The sequence below is a fragment of the Bufo gargarizans genome, chromosome 5 (assembly GCF_014858855.1).
Source record: "Bufo gargarizans isolate SCDJY-AF-19 chromosome 5, ASM1485885v1, whole genome shotgun sequence".
In the NCBI taxonomy this organism is placed as follows: Eukaryota; Metazoa; Chordata; class Amphibia; order Anura; family Bufonidae; genus Bufo; species Bufo gargarizans.
This window is the reverse complement of record NC_058084.1, coordinates 42660575-42679840: the sequence shown is the minus strand read 5'-3', so window position 1 is coordinate 42679840 and position 19266 is coordinate 42660575. Positions and strand designations below refer to the sequence as shown.

The 19266-nt window shown below is 38.0% G+C and overlaps 1 protein-coding gene across 1 annotated transcript in view; it reads right to left on the bottom strand.

The window, feature by feature from the left end:
- Positions 1–19266, bottom strand: part of CSMD3 (CUB and Sushi multiple domains 3) — a 1090172-nt gene that overhangs the window by 714801 nt on the left and 356105 nt on the right. Inside the window, exon 8 of the mRNA XM_044293228.1 lies at positions 10315–10436. Within this exon, the coding sequence (XP_044149163.1) occupies positions 10315–10436 (122 nt within the window). The remainder of the gene's footprint in view (positions 1–10314; positions 10437–19266) is intronic.

The following is a 19266-nucleotide window of genomic DNA, read 5'->3' as shown; positions in this document are numbered from 1 at the left end:
GAAGAGGTGCTGTCTTATTTAATATCCAAGTCATGTCTCAAGGCTTATTTAAAGGCTTGAACATTGACTTATAGGATAGCTGCCTTACATCTGGTGGCTTTAGAGTCAGAGCTTGTTAAGAGCTCATTTGCATCCCTTATACTCAGAATTCCAGAGGAGCGTGTATGGCCTATAAGTCTCCTCACAACAATAAGGTGCTCTCCATAAGGAGACATAGTACTCCCCCAAATCCAGGCTAATTAGAGCACGTTTGATTCAGGTAGACCCGAATATGATCAGTTTACCAATTCGGACAAATCAAACTCAAATAGAATATTGAGTGATTCACTCATCCCTAATTGTAATCCTTGATGTTATATCATTATACATGAATCATTAATGAAAAACAACAATATTATCTAAAGTGGACGAACATCTGCCAGGACGGTTCGCGAACACGATCAAATGTTCGCGAACTGCAAGTTTGCGGTGCGTCCCATTTATTTTAATGGCAGGCAAACCTGAAAAACCTTCAGCTCATATTTGCAGCCAAAAAATAATTGCTAGAAGTGCACAAATAGTCCCACAACATGGACAGTGACATACCAGATGTATTATTCGAATTTGCGATCTCCATTCATAATTTTTTTAAATGCGAAATAACAGCAATATCATTTTCATATACGCGCATGCGCACACCAGTTATAGTTATTTTTTCCCACACCGTTTGTCACTGTGCATAGCAGAGGGAAGGCAGCAAAACCGCAAACGAATGCTGCTGTGTCCAAATGTACTATATAGAAAGTATATAATTGGTATATAACACCCCACTTCTATCAGTTTTCCTGGGGGGGGGCGACTGGTGTATTACACCAGTTATAATTATGTTTTCTAATTGCGTTTGTCACTCTGTGTAGCTGCAGTATCGCTGCAGAACCGCACACAACTGCTGCACAATACAAATCCAGTATAATATGCTTTCTATGTTAGAAAGTATATTATAAGTGTATTACACCCCTCTGTACTGCACACATATCAATAGCACACCTATACCTGTCCTTAAACTGACTTTTGTGGCCCTATTAGCTAGCGTTTGGTGTCCCTAACAGTCTGTCCCTGCTCCACACAGCAACCTCTCCCTACACTGGCAAAACACTGATTGTAAAATGGCGGCCAGATCGGGTTTATTTATAAGGTAGGGGGTATGTCCATGTGCTGAAACGTCTCAATTGGCTGTCCTGTACCACCTGATGGATGTGTCATGGGTCAAAGTTCTGCACAATGTAAAAGAATATGGCGGGCGCCAATATAGCCATATGTTCGCATGTTCGGCGAATCGCGAACGAGCAAAGTTCGCCGGGAACTGACCGCCGGGTGAACCGCAAGGCCATCACTAATTATCTATGTTCCAGCCCCTGAGGAATAGATCTTAGTGGAAACTGATTGGTTCCAACCCAGGTCCAAGTGGAATTGTCTTTTTCTGGACCTTTGTGTCAGATCCTGGGTATACAGGTGAAGCTTCTGGCAATTTGATGTGCTAGTACAACCCTATATCATTATAGTGAGCAAATACTGTAAATCTGGCATAGGAAAGTGTTTTTTATGGATACATATGAAATTTGTGAAGACAATATTTTGGTATGTTCCACACCCCATATGAAAGCAGAATTGCTTCTAGGAGTAAAATACAGTGCTTCAAGAGGGCACCATACACTTAGGAGGAAATTTATAAAACTGTCTGAAAGAAAACTGTCTTTGTTGCCCATGGCAACCAATCGGAGTACTGATTTATTTCTTACAGTGGCTTTGAAAAATAAAAGCTGTCCTGTGATTGGTTGCTATGGGCATTAAAGGCAATCTTTTTTTCTTTTAATGTCATAGATATGACCCATAAGGCCTCATTTATCAAAACTGTCTAAAGGAAAAAAACAGCTCTAAACCTGTGCTGTGATTTTTTGCTATGGGCAACACATACAGTTTTTCTTTAGACTGTTTTCACTAGTGTTGAGCACAAATATTCGAATTGCGAATATCGCAACTTCGATAATTTGCGAATATTTCAAATATAGTGCTATATATTCAATATATCGTCATTTTTTAAGACCTGAAAACATGATACCTCCCTGCTTCTTTCTTGTGGGTCAGTGAGTCATTGGCCCACAAGCAACAAAAAATGATGAATATTCAAAAAAACTAATATATAGCAATATAGTAAATATATTTGTTATTTAGAATATTTGCCTTTTTTTTTTCCAATCTGTACAGTTGTTCACATACTCCTCCCCAACAAATGTCCCCGTCACCATAGGAACGCCTGTGGGTTAGAAAATACCATCAGATCTGAGTTTTCCTGGAGATCGTGAAAACTCAGATCCGGTGGTATATTCTAACCTACAGGCGTTCCCATGGTGACGGGGACGCTTGTCGGAGAGGAGTATGCCAAAGTGGAATAACAGTACAGATTGAAAAAAAAAAGACCAATATTCTAAATAACGAATATTTTCGCTATATTGCTATAACTTCGTTTTGTCATATTCGTCATATTATAAAACAAAAAGTTATAGCAATATAGCGAATATTCGTTAAATACACATATAGACTGCAATTTAGCTAATATAGCCCTATAGTATTTTTTTTTTATTATGTAAATTTTTTCCAAATCTGAAGTTCAGAAGAGACAAAAAAATTAGACTATAAAAAAAAAATTTATAGCACTATATTAGCTAAATTACAGTCTATATGTGTATTTTAACGAATATTCGCTATATTGCTATAACTTTGTTTTTTAGAATATTCCTCATATTCTAAAACAAGAATATATATCAATATAGCGAATATTCGTAAAATACACATATTAGCCAAAAGCCATAGCCAACCAATAGGAAAGTTGCCCTATACAGTTAAAAAAAAAAATCGCAATACGCGAATAATTAAATCACATATTATTCGCGATAAATAGAATAATTATGAATATTCGATTTCAACGAATATAAGACGAATATTCAATCGAATATTCATGAAATATTGCAAAATCAAATATATGGCACCTCATGCTCATCACTAGTTTTTGGCCTTGGTTTATTATGCTTTCATCACAGAATTCTGACTTTAAAAAATCGCTAAATGGGGCTTTTGCATCTTTTTGGACTTTGCAGATGGTACTAAACTGTCTAAAGTAATTAACACTACAGAGGATAATATACAGGGTGGGCCATTTATATGGATACACCTTAATAAAATGGGAATGGTTGGTGATATTAACTTCCTGTTTGTGGCACATTAGTATATGTGAGGGGGGAAACTTTTCAAGATGGGTGGTGACCATGGCGGCCATTTTGAAGTCGGTCACATTTTGAAGTCGGGCATTTTGAATCCAACTTTTGTTTTTTCAATAGGAAGAGGGTCATGTGACACATCAAACTTATTGGGAATTTCACAAGAAAAACAAAGTTATTTACAAGTTTCTGACCACTTATAAAATGTGTTTAATGTGCTGCCCATTGTGTTGGATTGTCAATGCAACCCTCTTGTCCCTCTCTTCACACACTGATAGCAACACCGCAGGAGAAATGCTAGCACAGGCTTCCAGTATCCGTAGTTTCAGGTGCTGCACATCTCGTATCTTCACAGCATATGCAGGTGCAGCACCTGAAACTACGGATACTGGAAGCCTGTGCTAGCATTTCTCCTGCGGTGTTGCTATCAGTGTGTGAAGAGTGGAAGAAGAGGGTTGCATTGACAATCCAACACAATGGGCAGCACATTGAACACATTTTATAAGTGGTCAGAAACTTGTAAATAACTCAAGAAAGAATAAAGTTATGTTAAAACCAAGCACACCATTGTTTTTCTTGTGAAATTCCCAATAAGTTTGACGTGTCACATGCCCCTTTTCCTATTGAAAAAACTAAAGTTGGATTCAAAATGGCCGACTTCAAAATGTGGCCGACTTCAAAATGGCCACCATGGTCACCACCCATCTTGAAAAGTTTCCCCCCTCACATATACTAATGTGCCACAAACAGGAAGTTAATATTACCAACCATTCCCATTTTATTAAAGTGTATCCATATAAATGGCCCACCCTGTATTTATATATATATATATATATATATATATATATATGTATATATATATATAACAGAGAACAGTATACTGTACACTATGTGCAGAATTATTAGGCAAATGAGTATTTTGACCACATCATCCTCTTTATGCATGTTGTCTTACTCCAAGATGTATAGGCTCGAAAGCCTACTACCAATTAAGCATATTAGGTGATGTGCATCTCTGTAATGAGAAGGGGTGTGGTCTAATGACATCAACACCCTATATCAGGTGTGCATAATTATTAGGCAAATTCCTTTCCTTTGGCAAAATGGGTCAAAAGAAGGACTTGACAGGCTCAGAAAAGTCAAAAATAGTGAGATATCTTGTGAGGGATGCAGCACTCTTAAAATTGCAAAGCTTCTGAAGCGTGATCATCGAACAATCAAGCGTTTCATTCAAAATAGTCAACAGGGTCGCAAGAAGCGTGTGGAAAAACCAAGGCGCAAAATAACTGCCCATGAACTGAGAAAAGTCAAGCGTGCAGCTGCCAAGATGCCACTTGCCACCAGTTTGGCCATATTTCAGAGCTGCAACATCACTGGAGTGCCCAAAAGCACAAGGTGTGCAATACTCAGAGACATGGCCAAGGTAAGAAAGGCTGAAAGACGACCACCACTGAACAAGACACCCAAGCTGAAACGTCAAGACTGGGCCAAGAAATATCTCAAGACTGATTTTTCTAAGGTTTTATGGACTGATGAAATGAGAGTGAGTCTTGATGGGCCAGATGGCTGGATTGGTAAAGGGCAGAGAGCTCCAGTCCGACTCAGACGCCAGCAAGGTGGAGGTGGAGTACTGGTTTGGGCTGGTATCATCAAAGATGAGCTTGTGGGGCCTTTTTGGGTTGAGGATGGAGTCAAGCTCAACTCCCAGTCCTACTGCCGGTTTCTGGAAGACACCTTCTTCAAGCAGTGGTACAGGAAGAAGTCTGCAAGGTAAGAAAAACATGATTTTCATGCAGGACAATGCTCCATCACACGCGTCCAAGTACTCCACAACGTGGCTGGCAAGAAAGGGTATAAAAGAAGAAAATCTAATGACATGGCTTCCTTGTTCACCTGATCTGAACCCCATTGAGAACCTGTGGTCCATCATCAAATGTGAGATTTACAAGGAGGGAAAACAGTACACCTCTCTGAACAGTGTCTGGGAGGCTGTGGTTGCTGCTGCACGCAATGTTGATAGTGAACAGATCAAAACACCGACAGAATCCATGGATGGCAGGCTTTTGAGTGTCCTTGCAAAGAAAGGTGGCTATATTGGTCACTGGTTTGTTTTTGTTTTGTTTTTGAATGTCAGAAATGTATATTTGTGAATGTTGAGATGTTATATTGGTTTCACTGGTAAAAATTAATAATTGAAATGGGTATATATTTGTTTTTTGTTAAGTTGCCTAATAATTATGTACAGTAATAGTCACCTGCACACACAGATATCCCCCTAAAATAGCTAAAACTAAAAACAAACTAAAAACTACTTCCAAAAATATTCAGCTTTGATATTAATGAGTTTTTTGGGTTCATTGAGAACATGGTTGTTGTTCAATAATAAAATTAATCCTCAAAAATACAACTTGCCTAATAATTCTGCACTCCCTGTATATACTACAAAGGACAGTGCTATGTCGTATTTATTGTGAGAAGGTGACAGGTATTTTGTCCCCAGAATCCTGTCATATGCAGTTTAAGCTCCAGGGAATGCCCAGTATGTAGTGGAAAGACCAAGCTTTCCTGAGATGGCTTTGTAAAAAGCCAAAAGAGGGCCTGGAGTTCTGGATTGGGGAAGAGTTGGGCGAGTTCCCCAATCCGTAGTCCACTTCTGGTAAGAGTTCTAGCCTGCTGTCTCTGATTAGCTGCACCTGCAGTACTTTCATAAAAGAGTCTTGGCTGAGAGCTAGAAAAGAGCTGGGACTGATATGCTGGTGCTTGTGAGGAACTTGCTGTGAGAGGAACTTCAGGGCTGACAGTATCGTGTATAGGATAGTTAGGGAAAAACTGTTTAGGTAGTGCTCAGATGAGAAGGATTTGTTTTTGTGTTTTGCCTGAAATGTAAGGGCCCTTTATTTTTGCTGTTGACACCACAATAAAATAGAACTTTGTTTGGACTTCATCCAGTGTGTCACTGTCTCTGACTGTCCGCAAACCGGTCAATCCTGCCTCTACTAGAGCTAATTCCCACAATATATATTACAGAGGACAGGTTACAAGTTATAGTTACTAGATTTCTGGAGAATGGAGGGAGTTATTCTCCCGGCTCATGCCATGAATTATTAAGAACGGCATCTAAAAGGCTGGTCTTAATAAATGACCCCCTATGTCACTATGTTTCAGTCCAGATTTATCACTGAGACTATTTTAAAACGTCGCAAAAAAAGTCACAATCTCATTCTAGTAGGAAGGTGATAAGGATAAGACAAATTTATCAAACATGCAACATTTGATAAATGTTGCATAAAGTACACCAATGCAGACTCAAGCAAAGCTGACTTCAGATATTCCCTGCATGATAAATGTCCCTTTTGTCTTTTGTGTCCATTTATCATATGCACAAGGCCAGGAAACCTCCCAGATCATCTGCTAAATGGACCCAAAATAAGGATGCAACTGAGTGGCACCCATGTTAATAAAAATGTTTATAGAACATGCTGCGATTTTCACGCCACGCATAAGTAATGCGTGAAAATCACCGCTCATGTGAACAGCCCCATAGAAATGAATGGGTCAGTATTAAGTGCGGGTGCAATGCGTTCAACTCACGCATCGCATCCGCGCGGAATACTCGCCCGTGTGAAAGGGGCCTAAGAGTGCGACCACACAGATAAGCCATGCTGCAGTTAGCATGCAGCGGCCTTGAGGCCATACAATTCACAGCAGCTTTAAAATAATTTATAAGATCTGCATTAATTATTTGGTCTTAGTATTTAATGTTTGCATGATTTTGCAGGTTATAGCACAGTAATTAACAATGAAGACCAAATAAACTTCTAATTACCATATTTTTCACAATTATAAAATGCACTTTTTTATTCCATAAGTGGGGGGAAAATGATGGTGCAACTTAGAAAGTGATTACTGGTGAGCACTGTCATTATTGAAGCTCTCACTAATATGCAGTAGGTGCAGTGAGTGAAGCATTGTGCTAGCTGTACTCACCTCTCCCTGGTCTTCCCCCTGATCCGGCGTTGCATTGTACTGACTGTGTACAGCATCAGGCCGTAGTGCATGCACTATGACCTGATGCTATTGCGACATCAGGTAGTAGTGTAGCATAGGCCTGGAGAAGACCGGTGGTGAGTGTGGCACACCATCAGAAGTAAGTGTCTCATAATCCGGTGTTATTTATAAAGCAAACAATATGGTACTTAATTTGATGCTATTGTTGCTTGTAAGGTCATATACCAATGCAAGATGGCCACATCCCAACAGCAGCATGGTCTCTCCATATGGCCATACCCTTATATGAAAACCCGCACCCAAACCACATATAAAAATGTGCTGAAAATAATATCCACCACAGAAAAAGTAATTGTGTTGAAGATATATATTTTTTTCAATTTGTAGGAATACATGGTAATTTTCTACTGCAAAAATTACTCCACAAGTGAATTCCACCCCTTAGGGTCCAAAATATGAATTAACCATTGCTCCTCAGCATCTCAAAGATTGAGTTTATGATCCATGAGAACCTGTCTCCTTCGAGAACCAGTGAACACACACCGAATGCTCTTAAACTAGTCACCTGATAAACTTCCCTGGGGGTAGATAATAATGAAATGTACATCTGGGAATGTCTTTAGAAGTATTCACGCCACTTAACTATAACACTAAACTATAAGATGTTCTTATTCCTATAACAGATAGGCTGGGAATATTGAAACATGATCCTAAAAGAGATTTGCTCTACAAAGAACTAGGAATCAATAAGAACACATTAAAAACATGGCTGAAGAGTCTCAGAAGAATCCTCTATGACAGGACGGATGTTCTTAACTGACCAGAGGATTAATGTAATTGGCTGTCGAATGTACAATATTTTTCATACAAGGTGAGACCTGATAATGAGATGAAGGATTAATATTGCTTTGGAGAGCAATCCATAAAGTATATAAAGTTACTGAAATGAAAGATAAGCCAGAATTTGTCTGTAAATGTAAAATGCTGATGATTTAAAATTAGGTGATTACCTACATTTTGCCATTGTCCCAAAAATTAGTTTAAAATCATATTGGACAGATTTACCCAGCTATAATATGGCAGCTTTAGGGGTTCAAATTACTCCCACAATAACTGCTCCCCATAGTTCCAGATGTGTCCTTCCTAGAGATGAGTGAATCAATTCTGTGCAGTTTAACATTTTTCACAATTCTCACAATTTTAGGTGATTTGAGTCCAAAAATGTCATTCACAGCTTTTCAGGACAATTGAAGCACTTTTGATTTGGGTAGAATTGAAAATCTAATTTACAGAAATTTGCTCATATCTCGTCCTTCCTTACCTTTCCTCTTGGCTCAAACTATCCCAAGATAAGTGCAGGGATAATATACTCTGCCAGGAGATGTTTACTTTGTCGGACGATGTTTATGATATATGTATCTATAGGCTGTCATATAGTGGTTGTGATGTGAATTGCAGCCTGTACAGTAAAGGGTTTTTCTAGCATATCATGGTAATGCATTGACTATGTATCAAGAGAAATTGAATTTCTTAGCAATATTAGAGGAAAGATAAGGAAGGAAACATCTGTATACTGAACTTTGATCACCATAGTGCCTAAAAATTTTGGTATTAGTATTTTTCTGTAATCAGTGCTAGTGCTCGTAGAAAAATGTACTCAGTCTTTCAGAAGAACAATTTAACGTGCTTGACAATCAACAGCCTCTTTCCAACCTCATTCAATAACTTCACCATTTCACTCAACCATTGAATCTCAGTAGTGACTCGGGTCTGTCACTTTATTTATGTATTCATACTCTATGCATTAATGTGCAAGTTGCTAAAGGCGATGTACACCTTTGGGGCCATATTTTTGTTCCTATTGCATTTTGGTTATTTTGAGCTTAAATCTTTTTTTCAATTGGTCTTTATTAAATATGTTGAACCTTTTTCTCTGTCCAGCCTTGAGATTCTCTAGTAGGAGACACTTCATTTTTGATCTGCTCTGTCAGGAAGCACAGCTGATGGCTCCCTATTTCTGATCTCCTGACCTCCTAAATTCTCTTTATAGCGCAATTCTTATAACACTGACAAGAATGGGGCTTAAATAAGTGTTTATGACCTTTTATTGCCCCTGAAGGTGTGCATAGCCTTTAAAGCAGTTGTTCAGCAATAGAAAAACGGGGGTCCTTTGCTTCAGAAACAGCATCACACTTTTACTAGGGTTTTGTCAAGCTGAAAGGGCCATCACAGTTGGTCTGACACCAGAGGCTTACAATCACTATAAATTGTAATACTGATTGTTTTATATAGTTATTGTGGAGCCGTTATTTGTTCATTATTTACTAGTGTTATTTATGCACTGTGTGATGTTACTGTTATTTAGGTCACTTTATTTTCCTTTGGTTCTGTTATCTAAACACAGTTCAGTTTCATGCTTAGAAATGTATGCTTAGGAAGCGCCTAAGAACTTTCAGTGCTCTAGGCTACCATTTATTAAGTCAAGCAAACATTAAGTCTATGAATGGTGCGTTTCCTTATGTTGTTGTGTGCCATGGCGATAATGATGTTGCCTAATACAGTACATGACTATTTGTACTCTGTATGACCATACATTTAGATCAGAGTTACACCAGCAGAAGGTCACGCACAGTGCTTTGGTCAACATAAGTCCAGTCCTGAAAATAGCAATAGCGCATTTGCTAAGTGAAAGGTAGACAAAGACAATGGGTGATAGATAGATAGATAATATGAGACGGATAGATACTGTATATAGATACTGTAGATATGAGACAAATACCCAAGATACTGTAGATTCAAGCAGTGCTTAAAAAAGGCTCCATTGAGAAGAACTGAAATGTTGCTGATGCATGGGTGAAGAAAGACATCCACATTGTTTCACTTAATTTTTGGAGCTCTGCCTCTTTTTCCATTTTCATATTATCTGTTGATCTTGGTCACAGATCCTGATTGGGACTGCACCCAGCCAACTCTAAGTGTGCTGTTTTTCCTTATTTTATTTTGTATTTAGATAGATAGATAGATAGATAGATAGATAGGAGAATAACTTTACCTTGTTTGGATTTTCTGCTGTAATCACCCAGACACACTGTGCATTACTGTCATATTGAAATGGAAAATTAGGGGATGTGAATGTGCCACTTGGGCCTTGGAGATTAGATCCACAAGTTTTTACTGAAAAAGAAAACAATTACTAATTAGTGTCAAAAAAATTAAACATTCGATCTAACTCAACTTGAAACCTAAATATTCAAAAGCTCTATTTGTTATACTTTAGAAGGAAAATCAAATGAAAGAAAACATCTCACCATAAAAATGAAGTGCAATCTGTAAAAAAAAATAGCACTTTATTGATTTGAATCTTTTCTCAATCTGCACTTAGCAGTGGGTGGTTCCACTGAATGACTAACAGCTATATATATGCATGGTCATATAGGGAAGACTGCAAGCACTGATTTGGACCACCCACACGACTTTTAAGGTCAGAAGGAGCAGAGAATACACATTTTGCCAAGTATTTTCCTACAAAACTTATATCAGTCTTCTCAGCTCCTCCTGCTTTTTAACGTGCTGCCTGCATCCTTCACTGCATTTTCATGGTGACTGGTTCCCTTTAAGCACCAGAGACCACTTGACCTGCAGTATGAAGAACTTTCTAAACAACTCTTCATCTCAGCATCCTGGGGATATTTGTGCTAATTGACACACCTGAAGCATTAGCTAGTTGTTGTTTTTTCTATTATAGTTAAACTTTGAATTTTTTTGTACAATATCAACTTTTGGGATTGTGTCATCATGGACTTTGATGGCATATCGCTTGGATATGCCATCAAACTCAGGTAAGTTAGGGTCCCACCATTGAGACTCAAACCCATCTCTAAAGTTAAGGAGCTAAAGTTAAGGAGAAGGCACCACATATGCACAGCATGCTCTCAATTCATTTTAATGGGGGCTCTGAAACTTTTTTGGAAGTCCCATAGAAATGAATGGCAAGTGCACCACACAAGCATGGCCACTGCTCCATTTACTTCTATGGAACTGCCAGAAAGAGCCAAGCCAACGTTCAGCTATTTTTGGAACTTCCATAGAAAGGTATGGATATATGGATGCTATCCGTTCAATTTAGTGCTCCCGTTCTGGAGATAGGTGTTGGTCCCAGAGGTCGGACCCACACCTATCTCACATTGGTGACATATTCTATAGTTTAAGGATAAAAACGGTAAGTCCATATTTAAAGTGGTGTCCATGTAATAAATTAACATTACATTTGTGTCACAGAGGTTCAAGGATTTTCCCTTGTGGAGACTAGTAAGTTGACAAAATGAGTCATATAGGCCAGAAAAAAAAGGAATGCAAATAAAGCTCTTATGTAGGTACATAAAAGTTAGCTCTCTTGTGCCTATTGAATTACTACCCTATTAGTTAATTCCTTAAAACAGGCCTTTGATCATGACTTGGGATATAACCTGTATGCCAAAACCAGAATTGTTTCCAAGATTCTAAGACATTTATCCTAAGACAACTATTTCAGAGGTTTTGCCCCTTATTAGTGCAGATTTGGTTTGCTGCTTTCACATGGTTTTGGGCAAAGAGGTTGTCACTGTTTAGTTTTCAAGGACAATTCATAAAGGATAGATAAACACAAAGAAATGTAGGAGAGACATGCACATACACTGCCTGTCCCCCAAAAAAAGTTGCCACCTGGATTAAACTAAGCAAATAGTTATGAGCCTCCTATTGTATAATTACTGCATTATCTTTTAGCTGGCAATAAGTTATTTAACCCCAACTGGTGCAATGAGTTGCTTCTCATTTCTTAAACAACCATGTATAAAGACACATGTCTTGGCCGTGGAAAAGATGTTAGTCTGTTTGAGAAAGGGCAAATAATTGGCATGCATCAAGCAGAGAAAACATCTAAGGAGATTGCAGAAACTACTTAAATTGGGTTAAGAACTGTCCAATGCATTATTAAAAACTAGAAGGATAGTGGGGACCCATCGTATTCGAGAAAGAAATGTGGCAGGGAAAAAATCCTGAATGATCGTGATCAGCATTTGGTAAAATCAAATAGAAGAAAAAGAGTAGAAATCAGGGCTATGTTTAATAGTGAAAGTAAGAGCATTTCCACACGCACAATGCAAAGGGAACTCAAGGGGTTGAGACTGAACAGCTGTGTAGCCGTAAGAAAACCACTAACCAGTGAGGCAAACCAGAAAAAAAAGGCTTCAATTTGCTAGGGAGCAAAAAGATTGGACTCTGGAGCAATGGAAGAAGGTCATGTGGTCTGGTAAGTCCAGATTTACCCTGTTTAAGAGTAATGGGCATATTGGGGTAAGAAGAGAGGCAGATGAACTGATGCACCCATCATGCCTAGTGCCTACTGTACAAGCCTGAGGTCAGCTGACTACCTGAACATACTAAATAACCAGGTTATTCCATCAATGGATTTTATCTTTCCTGATGGCACGGGCATATTCCAAGATGACAATGCCAGGATTCATTGGGCTCAGATTGTGAAAGAGTGGTTCAGGTAGCATGATACATCATTTTCACACATGGTTTGCCCACCACATAGTCCAGACCTTTACCCCATTGAGAATCTTTGGGATGTGCTGGAGAAGGCTTTGCACAGCAGTCAGACTCTACCATCATCAATGCACTGGATGGAAATAAATCTTGTTACATTGCAAAAGCTTATTGAAACAATGCCACAGCGAATGCGTGCCATAATCAAAGCTAAAGGCTTTTTCTTGTGGTGATTTGTTTTTGGACAGGAAGTGTAGAATATTATTTTATTATAATTGTTCAACCACTCAAAATCATTATAATCTTCAATTAAATTATTAAAATAGTTTTACTCTCCAATTTCCTTTATTTTCTTCATACTAATAAAAAAATATATATCAAAGCATACTCTTTTTGCTATGTTTTTTTTTCTGATTGTATTATTATTATTTTTTATATGATTATGAAAGCAGCCAGCCTGACTGTCCTATGAATAGCACCTTTGTACATTTGGCCTACAGAAGGCAGTTGGACACGAGAAAGCTATGTAAATAAGTAACTCAATGTCTTATATAGGAGACTGTGTGAGCTTAAAGGGACTTTGTCACCAGTTTCTAACCCCCACTTTTAAAAATATTGTTCTGTCCATGGAGCCCTTGTGATTACTATGGTGTTGTTATAAACTAAATCTCCTGGCTCGTTTTGTTAAAAAAACGTTTTATCTAACTTGTCAGTCATATTCTTAAGGTGCCCAGGGCGTTGCTCATGGCCTGACAGGTTATATAAAACTTTTTTTAACAAAACGAGCCAGCAGATTTAGCTTATAACAAAACCATAGTAATCACAAGGGCTCCATTTTTAAAAGTGGGGGTTAGAAACTGGTGACAGAGTCCCTTTAAGCAGTAATCATGAAGCAGGAAGGAGGAGGAGTAACTAAACTGTCTCTATCACCTATTAACAATGGTATGATCCTTTGTTATCTGCCTCCAAATTCCTGGATATAAGAAAACTAAATAGATCACATAATAACTTATCTGGAAAAGTGTTGTGAGCATGCTTCATAAGAAGGTATACCGCATGAATATGGAAAGAGGCAGGGGGTGCTAAGCCTTGCCCATCACCTATTGTCAATTGTGTGGTCCCCTGTTAACTGGTTATAGCTTAATACTAGGTGTTAGCTTTCATTGTAGATTTTTGCTCAAGATCAACCTGGGTACAAAGGGCTCATACAATGTAAACCAACAGCAAATTGCTGATATGTTGTCAGGTTTTATTGAGAAGTTTGAAAATATTAAATAAAACAAAACAGCAAAAGAAAACCTGGCCTGCCGAGCCCTTACAAACCATATCCTTCACTTACAGATGGAGAACTTCTCAAACACACTACACTGACTCCTGTCCTGTCCCTAGCTAAAACATATGTCTCTGTCTGTCAATGAATGAAATCTACCTCACTGGCTATTGCCTCACTAAAGTCTCTCACTAGCCGTATTCTGTGTTTAAATTTTAAGTAAATGTGTCACCAAAAAATGTATTTGTTGGTTAAAACCGGATAGTAACACATCTCCTATTTTCTAATCTGTTTTTATTTTCTAATTGCAGACCTTTCTATTCTATTTCCTGAAAATTATTATGGGACGGCCATCTTGCCTAAGCTGTTCTTAACAGCATTTAAAAAGCATTAGGAAAAATGCTTCACAGCAGCCCATGGGCCATAGAAACAATGTTTAGGAGGGGACCTCATTGACTTCTATGGAGAGTTTTCTAGGCATGGTCTGTGACCTATGCAGTGGTGATTGTACAGGGAAAGTATTGACAAGCTTTGACAATCGCCTATTGCGAATGGAGTATCCTGTCTTAACTATACACAGTGGTTATATCATTACAGGCAGGATTAGAATAAAAGATAAGCAGATAACTGCAGTTAAGTGATCTGTACAGACTAAGAGCTGTATTACACCAACAGATTATCTGATAGATGGGCATTTACATACACTGATATTTTATTATACACATCAACTATTGGTCTGATTGGACAGAAAGTGGTCAGATAATCTGCTGGTGTAATACAGCACTTAGGTCATTTTATGATGACACATTTCCTTTAAGATTTATTTTCTTCCTCTTAGATATCCTATACTCCAAATAAAATGCATGCATTTTCTGGTTAGGATCTTATATGGTGCCTAAAACACATGCCACTATAGTCCTTCCTGATTAGTGGAGGCTGGCTACATGGCATTATGGATTAAGTCCACCAGCCAGGGCTCTGCCTGGGGTCAAGTGATTCTCCTTCATCTTCTGCTGTCCTGACCTGTAAAAGGCAAAATCCTGAATGCCATTTCGATTGATTCATTCAAAGCGAATTGATAACATTACAAATTCACTAGAATCCAAGTTTCTTTGCAAACTATGAACAAATTCAATTTGTTTAGAATTGATCTGCTCATCTCTACTGCCATTCTCAGCCATTTGTAATGGAATTAGATTAGAGTCATATTATTATGACCACTTCCTTTCGAAGTCAGCAGCGCGTAGCTCATGAAGGAAGTTATGGGTGATTTATCAGAGATGATTCTTGGCTTTCAGACCAAGGGTCACAGTATCTATGAAACTGTGGCATTTGTGAACTGATCTTGTGCTGCTGTGGTGAAGGTGTATTGTGAATGGACAAAATGCACTTTTGCAAATAAGTGACGTGGAAACTGTGGAGCTCCACGTGCCATTGATATGAGAGGTGAATCTCAGCCACACAAGGTGCACAAGGGCAGACCAACACACTACAGTGGAGGAGCTCATAACCAAAATGAACTAGGAGGCTACCAGATGTTTGTCTAAAACAACAGTTCAGTGAACAGTACTGTGTATGGGGCTCTGAAGCAGGCGGATGGTCACAGCATCTCTGCTAACAAATTTGTATCAGAAGAAAGACTTCAATTTTTATGGCAGTATGAAAATTCTCTGGCATTTTCTGGGCATATGCATGCATGAAGATGGCACTCTCAACCAATTTGGGTGTAACTCTATCTTTGCAGATCACATACACCCATTTATGCTGATTGTCTTCCTTGTTGCAGATGGGATCTTCCAGAAAGACAATGTGACATGTCACAAGGCTAGAAATGTCAATTTTTGGTTGGCAGAGCATGACCAAGACATCCAAGTACTCCCCTGTCGCCCAATTTGTTAGATTTGAACCAAATTGAGCATCTGTGGGACCACCACAGTCGTCATGATTGCTCTATGAATCCTTCCCCATGGGGGGGGGGGCTCCACAGAGGTTACTCTGGATATTAGCTGGTGGTCAGAATAATGTGACACAACTGTGCATTAATATTCATCATTACATTTTAAATGCTCATAGTTGTATATAGACATATCAATATGGAATGATTAATATGAGCTTGGCCAGATGGTTTACCCAACTACATCTCAGATTTATTAATACCGGTGTGAATATGGTGACTGAAATTTTAAAGCCTAAATTCCAATTAGCATTTCCACTGCAGCATCTGTCATATTCTTAAAAATCCATATTGATAGTTTTTAAAGTGACTGCTTCTAGAATATACAGTGTAAATGCATATTGGAAGCATTAATGAAATAAAACAGATTATTATAATTGATTTCTAGGGTCACCAGTTGAATAATAATTATAAATTCTGTTAGTCTACAGTATATGTTACTGCACTTTTTTTACTGCCTTCCCCTTATTGAAGTAAGATTGCACTTTTTATGACTTTTTTAAAAGTCTCAATTGATAAATCAGAAGTGAAGCTAATTATCACAGCTAACTATGGCACAAAAATGCTAAATATGGCATAGGAATATGACAGTGACAAAAGTGTGTAAAATGTACCGGATTTATTATCCAAAGTGAGCCACTTTGATAAATTTGGCACCTCTTTTTTTCAGTTTTCAGGCATTTGCAGGGGCAATGTGTTATGAGGGTAATATTTGAAGTCGCTTTTTTAAGTGTTTGTTTTTAAGCCATTTTATTTATAAGTGTATCAAATTTACCTATTTACAATTGACGTACTAATTACTTAGTGATGTTTCTGTCTAAGATCTAATGTTACTCATTATGAAGGTACTATCAGTTTTTACTCCACGAGGCGACTGGGGTGCACTTCTGACTCTTTTCAAAATGTACATATAAATGGCTGGCTCAAAAGCAAAAATAACATTTAATAATTTATTCAATTATGCATAACATAAAATATATAAAATATATGCAATAACGCAATAAAAAAAGTATCACAGTCATGGTCCCTAAATGTTATCCTATTTGAAGAGCTCTCGCAATACGTATTACAAATTTTGCAGTAAAAGAAAACTTATAAGAAAATAAAAGTCATTGTAAGAAATCCAAAGCTGGTGCACATATGATTTTTTTTCTCTTTTCTCCTTACAGATTTAATATTGATTCCAATTGTAGTAGTTCTAATTATCTGGTTATATACCACCTGTTAGACTTGGGATGCCGATAATATGTTACCACAATGTATCTTGTTACTTATCAACATCAGGAACCAGTTTGTCCCACTATTCACTCTCTAGATTTCAAGGCAACGTTAGCATTTAACTGGACGCCACCTCCATGTTGTTAACATTGGTGGTACTATACAGTATGTCCAGTGTATTAAGTCAGATCTCTAATGTAGCAATACCGGGTATCTCTGATCAGAGTTTCCCCGTTTTACTGTAGGATTAGTTATTAGTAAAAAGGACTTTCCAATAGTATCATTCCTGCAGATACAAGTTGTGTTCAGCTCACCACTATTCACGCTGTACTGCTGAGTCTTTTAATCTTCCCGTGTGCCAGAACACTTGCACATGCGTGGTAGCTATGTGAGCATACCAACTTGTACTCAATCAGCATCCAAAGTGGTATGGAGATAAACACGATCTTCTTAATATATTTTTGTGCCATAATTACAGTCTCTGTATTATTACCGGGATAATTGCGGTAATAATACAGAGACTGTAATTATGACAAAACAGCCGAAAACACTCCACCTTTCTGGTGCAAAGCCTTTCATATATCATCCCTGTATTGCTGTAATTAAGGGCAAGTATATGAAATGTCGAAAATGTTTGATAAATTTGGTGCAAGTTGTGACTTTTTACCAAATTTTTATGTGCTTTTTTGCAACAAATTTATAAAATGCTACACTCCATTTGTTATGTTTATTTTATGAATTTATATTTTTCAGTCTAGAGTCTTAATTTATTATAAGGATGCCATAATTTTCTACTCCATCAGGGGACATTGACAACTTTTTCTGGCATGCTTGAGAAAGGGGTAGGGCTTGGTGATCAATAGCCCTCTGGAAAATGGGGTGGGGGAGTTAAGCCTGATATGCACTGTTTTTCACCAAAATTCTGCCACAATTCTGGCATAGAAATCCGCCTCAAAGTGAGCCAATCAACAGTTGGTACAGAGTCAGAGAAAAGTGTCTATCCCTGCACCAGATTTATCATTCAGCCTGAACCTTTGTGATGAATCTGATGCAGGTGTAGATAGTTTATCTACGCTTACGCCATTTTGACTATGATTAGTAAATCTAGGCCAGACAATGAGAGAGAGACATATCCAGGCAATAAGAGCACTTTTGAGTTGAGCCAAATTTATCCCTACCCCTATTTTAGGAAATTTGCTCATCTCTAAATAAGATGCAAATTTTTTGGGAGTGTCTGCTTGGTAAGCCAATATTTTTCTTGCAAAAAATAGAAAATGCTGCACATCATTTGTTAAATTTGCCACTTGAATTACATTTCTCAGTCTAAGGCTACTTTCACACTTGGTTTACAGAAAAACGCTTCTGTTTTGTTCCCATTCATTGTCAATGGGCAAAAACTTGACTGAACAGAACAGAATGTTCCAAAATGCATTCCGTTCCGTTTGGTTGAGTTCTCATACCGGAGAGCAAACCACAGCAAGCTGCGATTTTCTTTCCCTCATGGGATGCAGAGCAAAACGGATCCGGCCACAATACAAGTCAATGGGGATGGATCAGTTTTCTTAGACACAGTAGAAAACAGATCCGTCCCCCATTGACCTTCAATGGTGTTCATGACGGATCCCGTCATTTTTATGTTAAAGAACTGGATCTATTCATAACGGATGCAGATGGTTGTATTATCAGTAATGGAAGAGTTGTTGCTGATCCCTGCCGAATCACTCAAAATTGCAAGTGTGAAAGTAGCCTAAAGTATAATCTCATTTATTTCAAATTTGTACTCCACCAGGAGACCAGGGTACACATGTTACTTGAAAAAATAAAAATAAAATCACAATTATAAATCTGGCAAAAAATGCAGCTCCACCCAAAAACATCTGATCACCCCTTATTAAACGTTAACTGCCTAGATTGGCACAAACTACAAATGGTAAAAACACATAATAAATTTATTGTACATGCCAACAAAGGAGGCAAAAACTTAAGTTCTCCCCTTTCTATGCCACCACTTTACTAGAGTAAGATTGAGATAA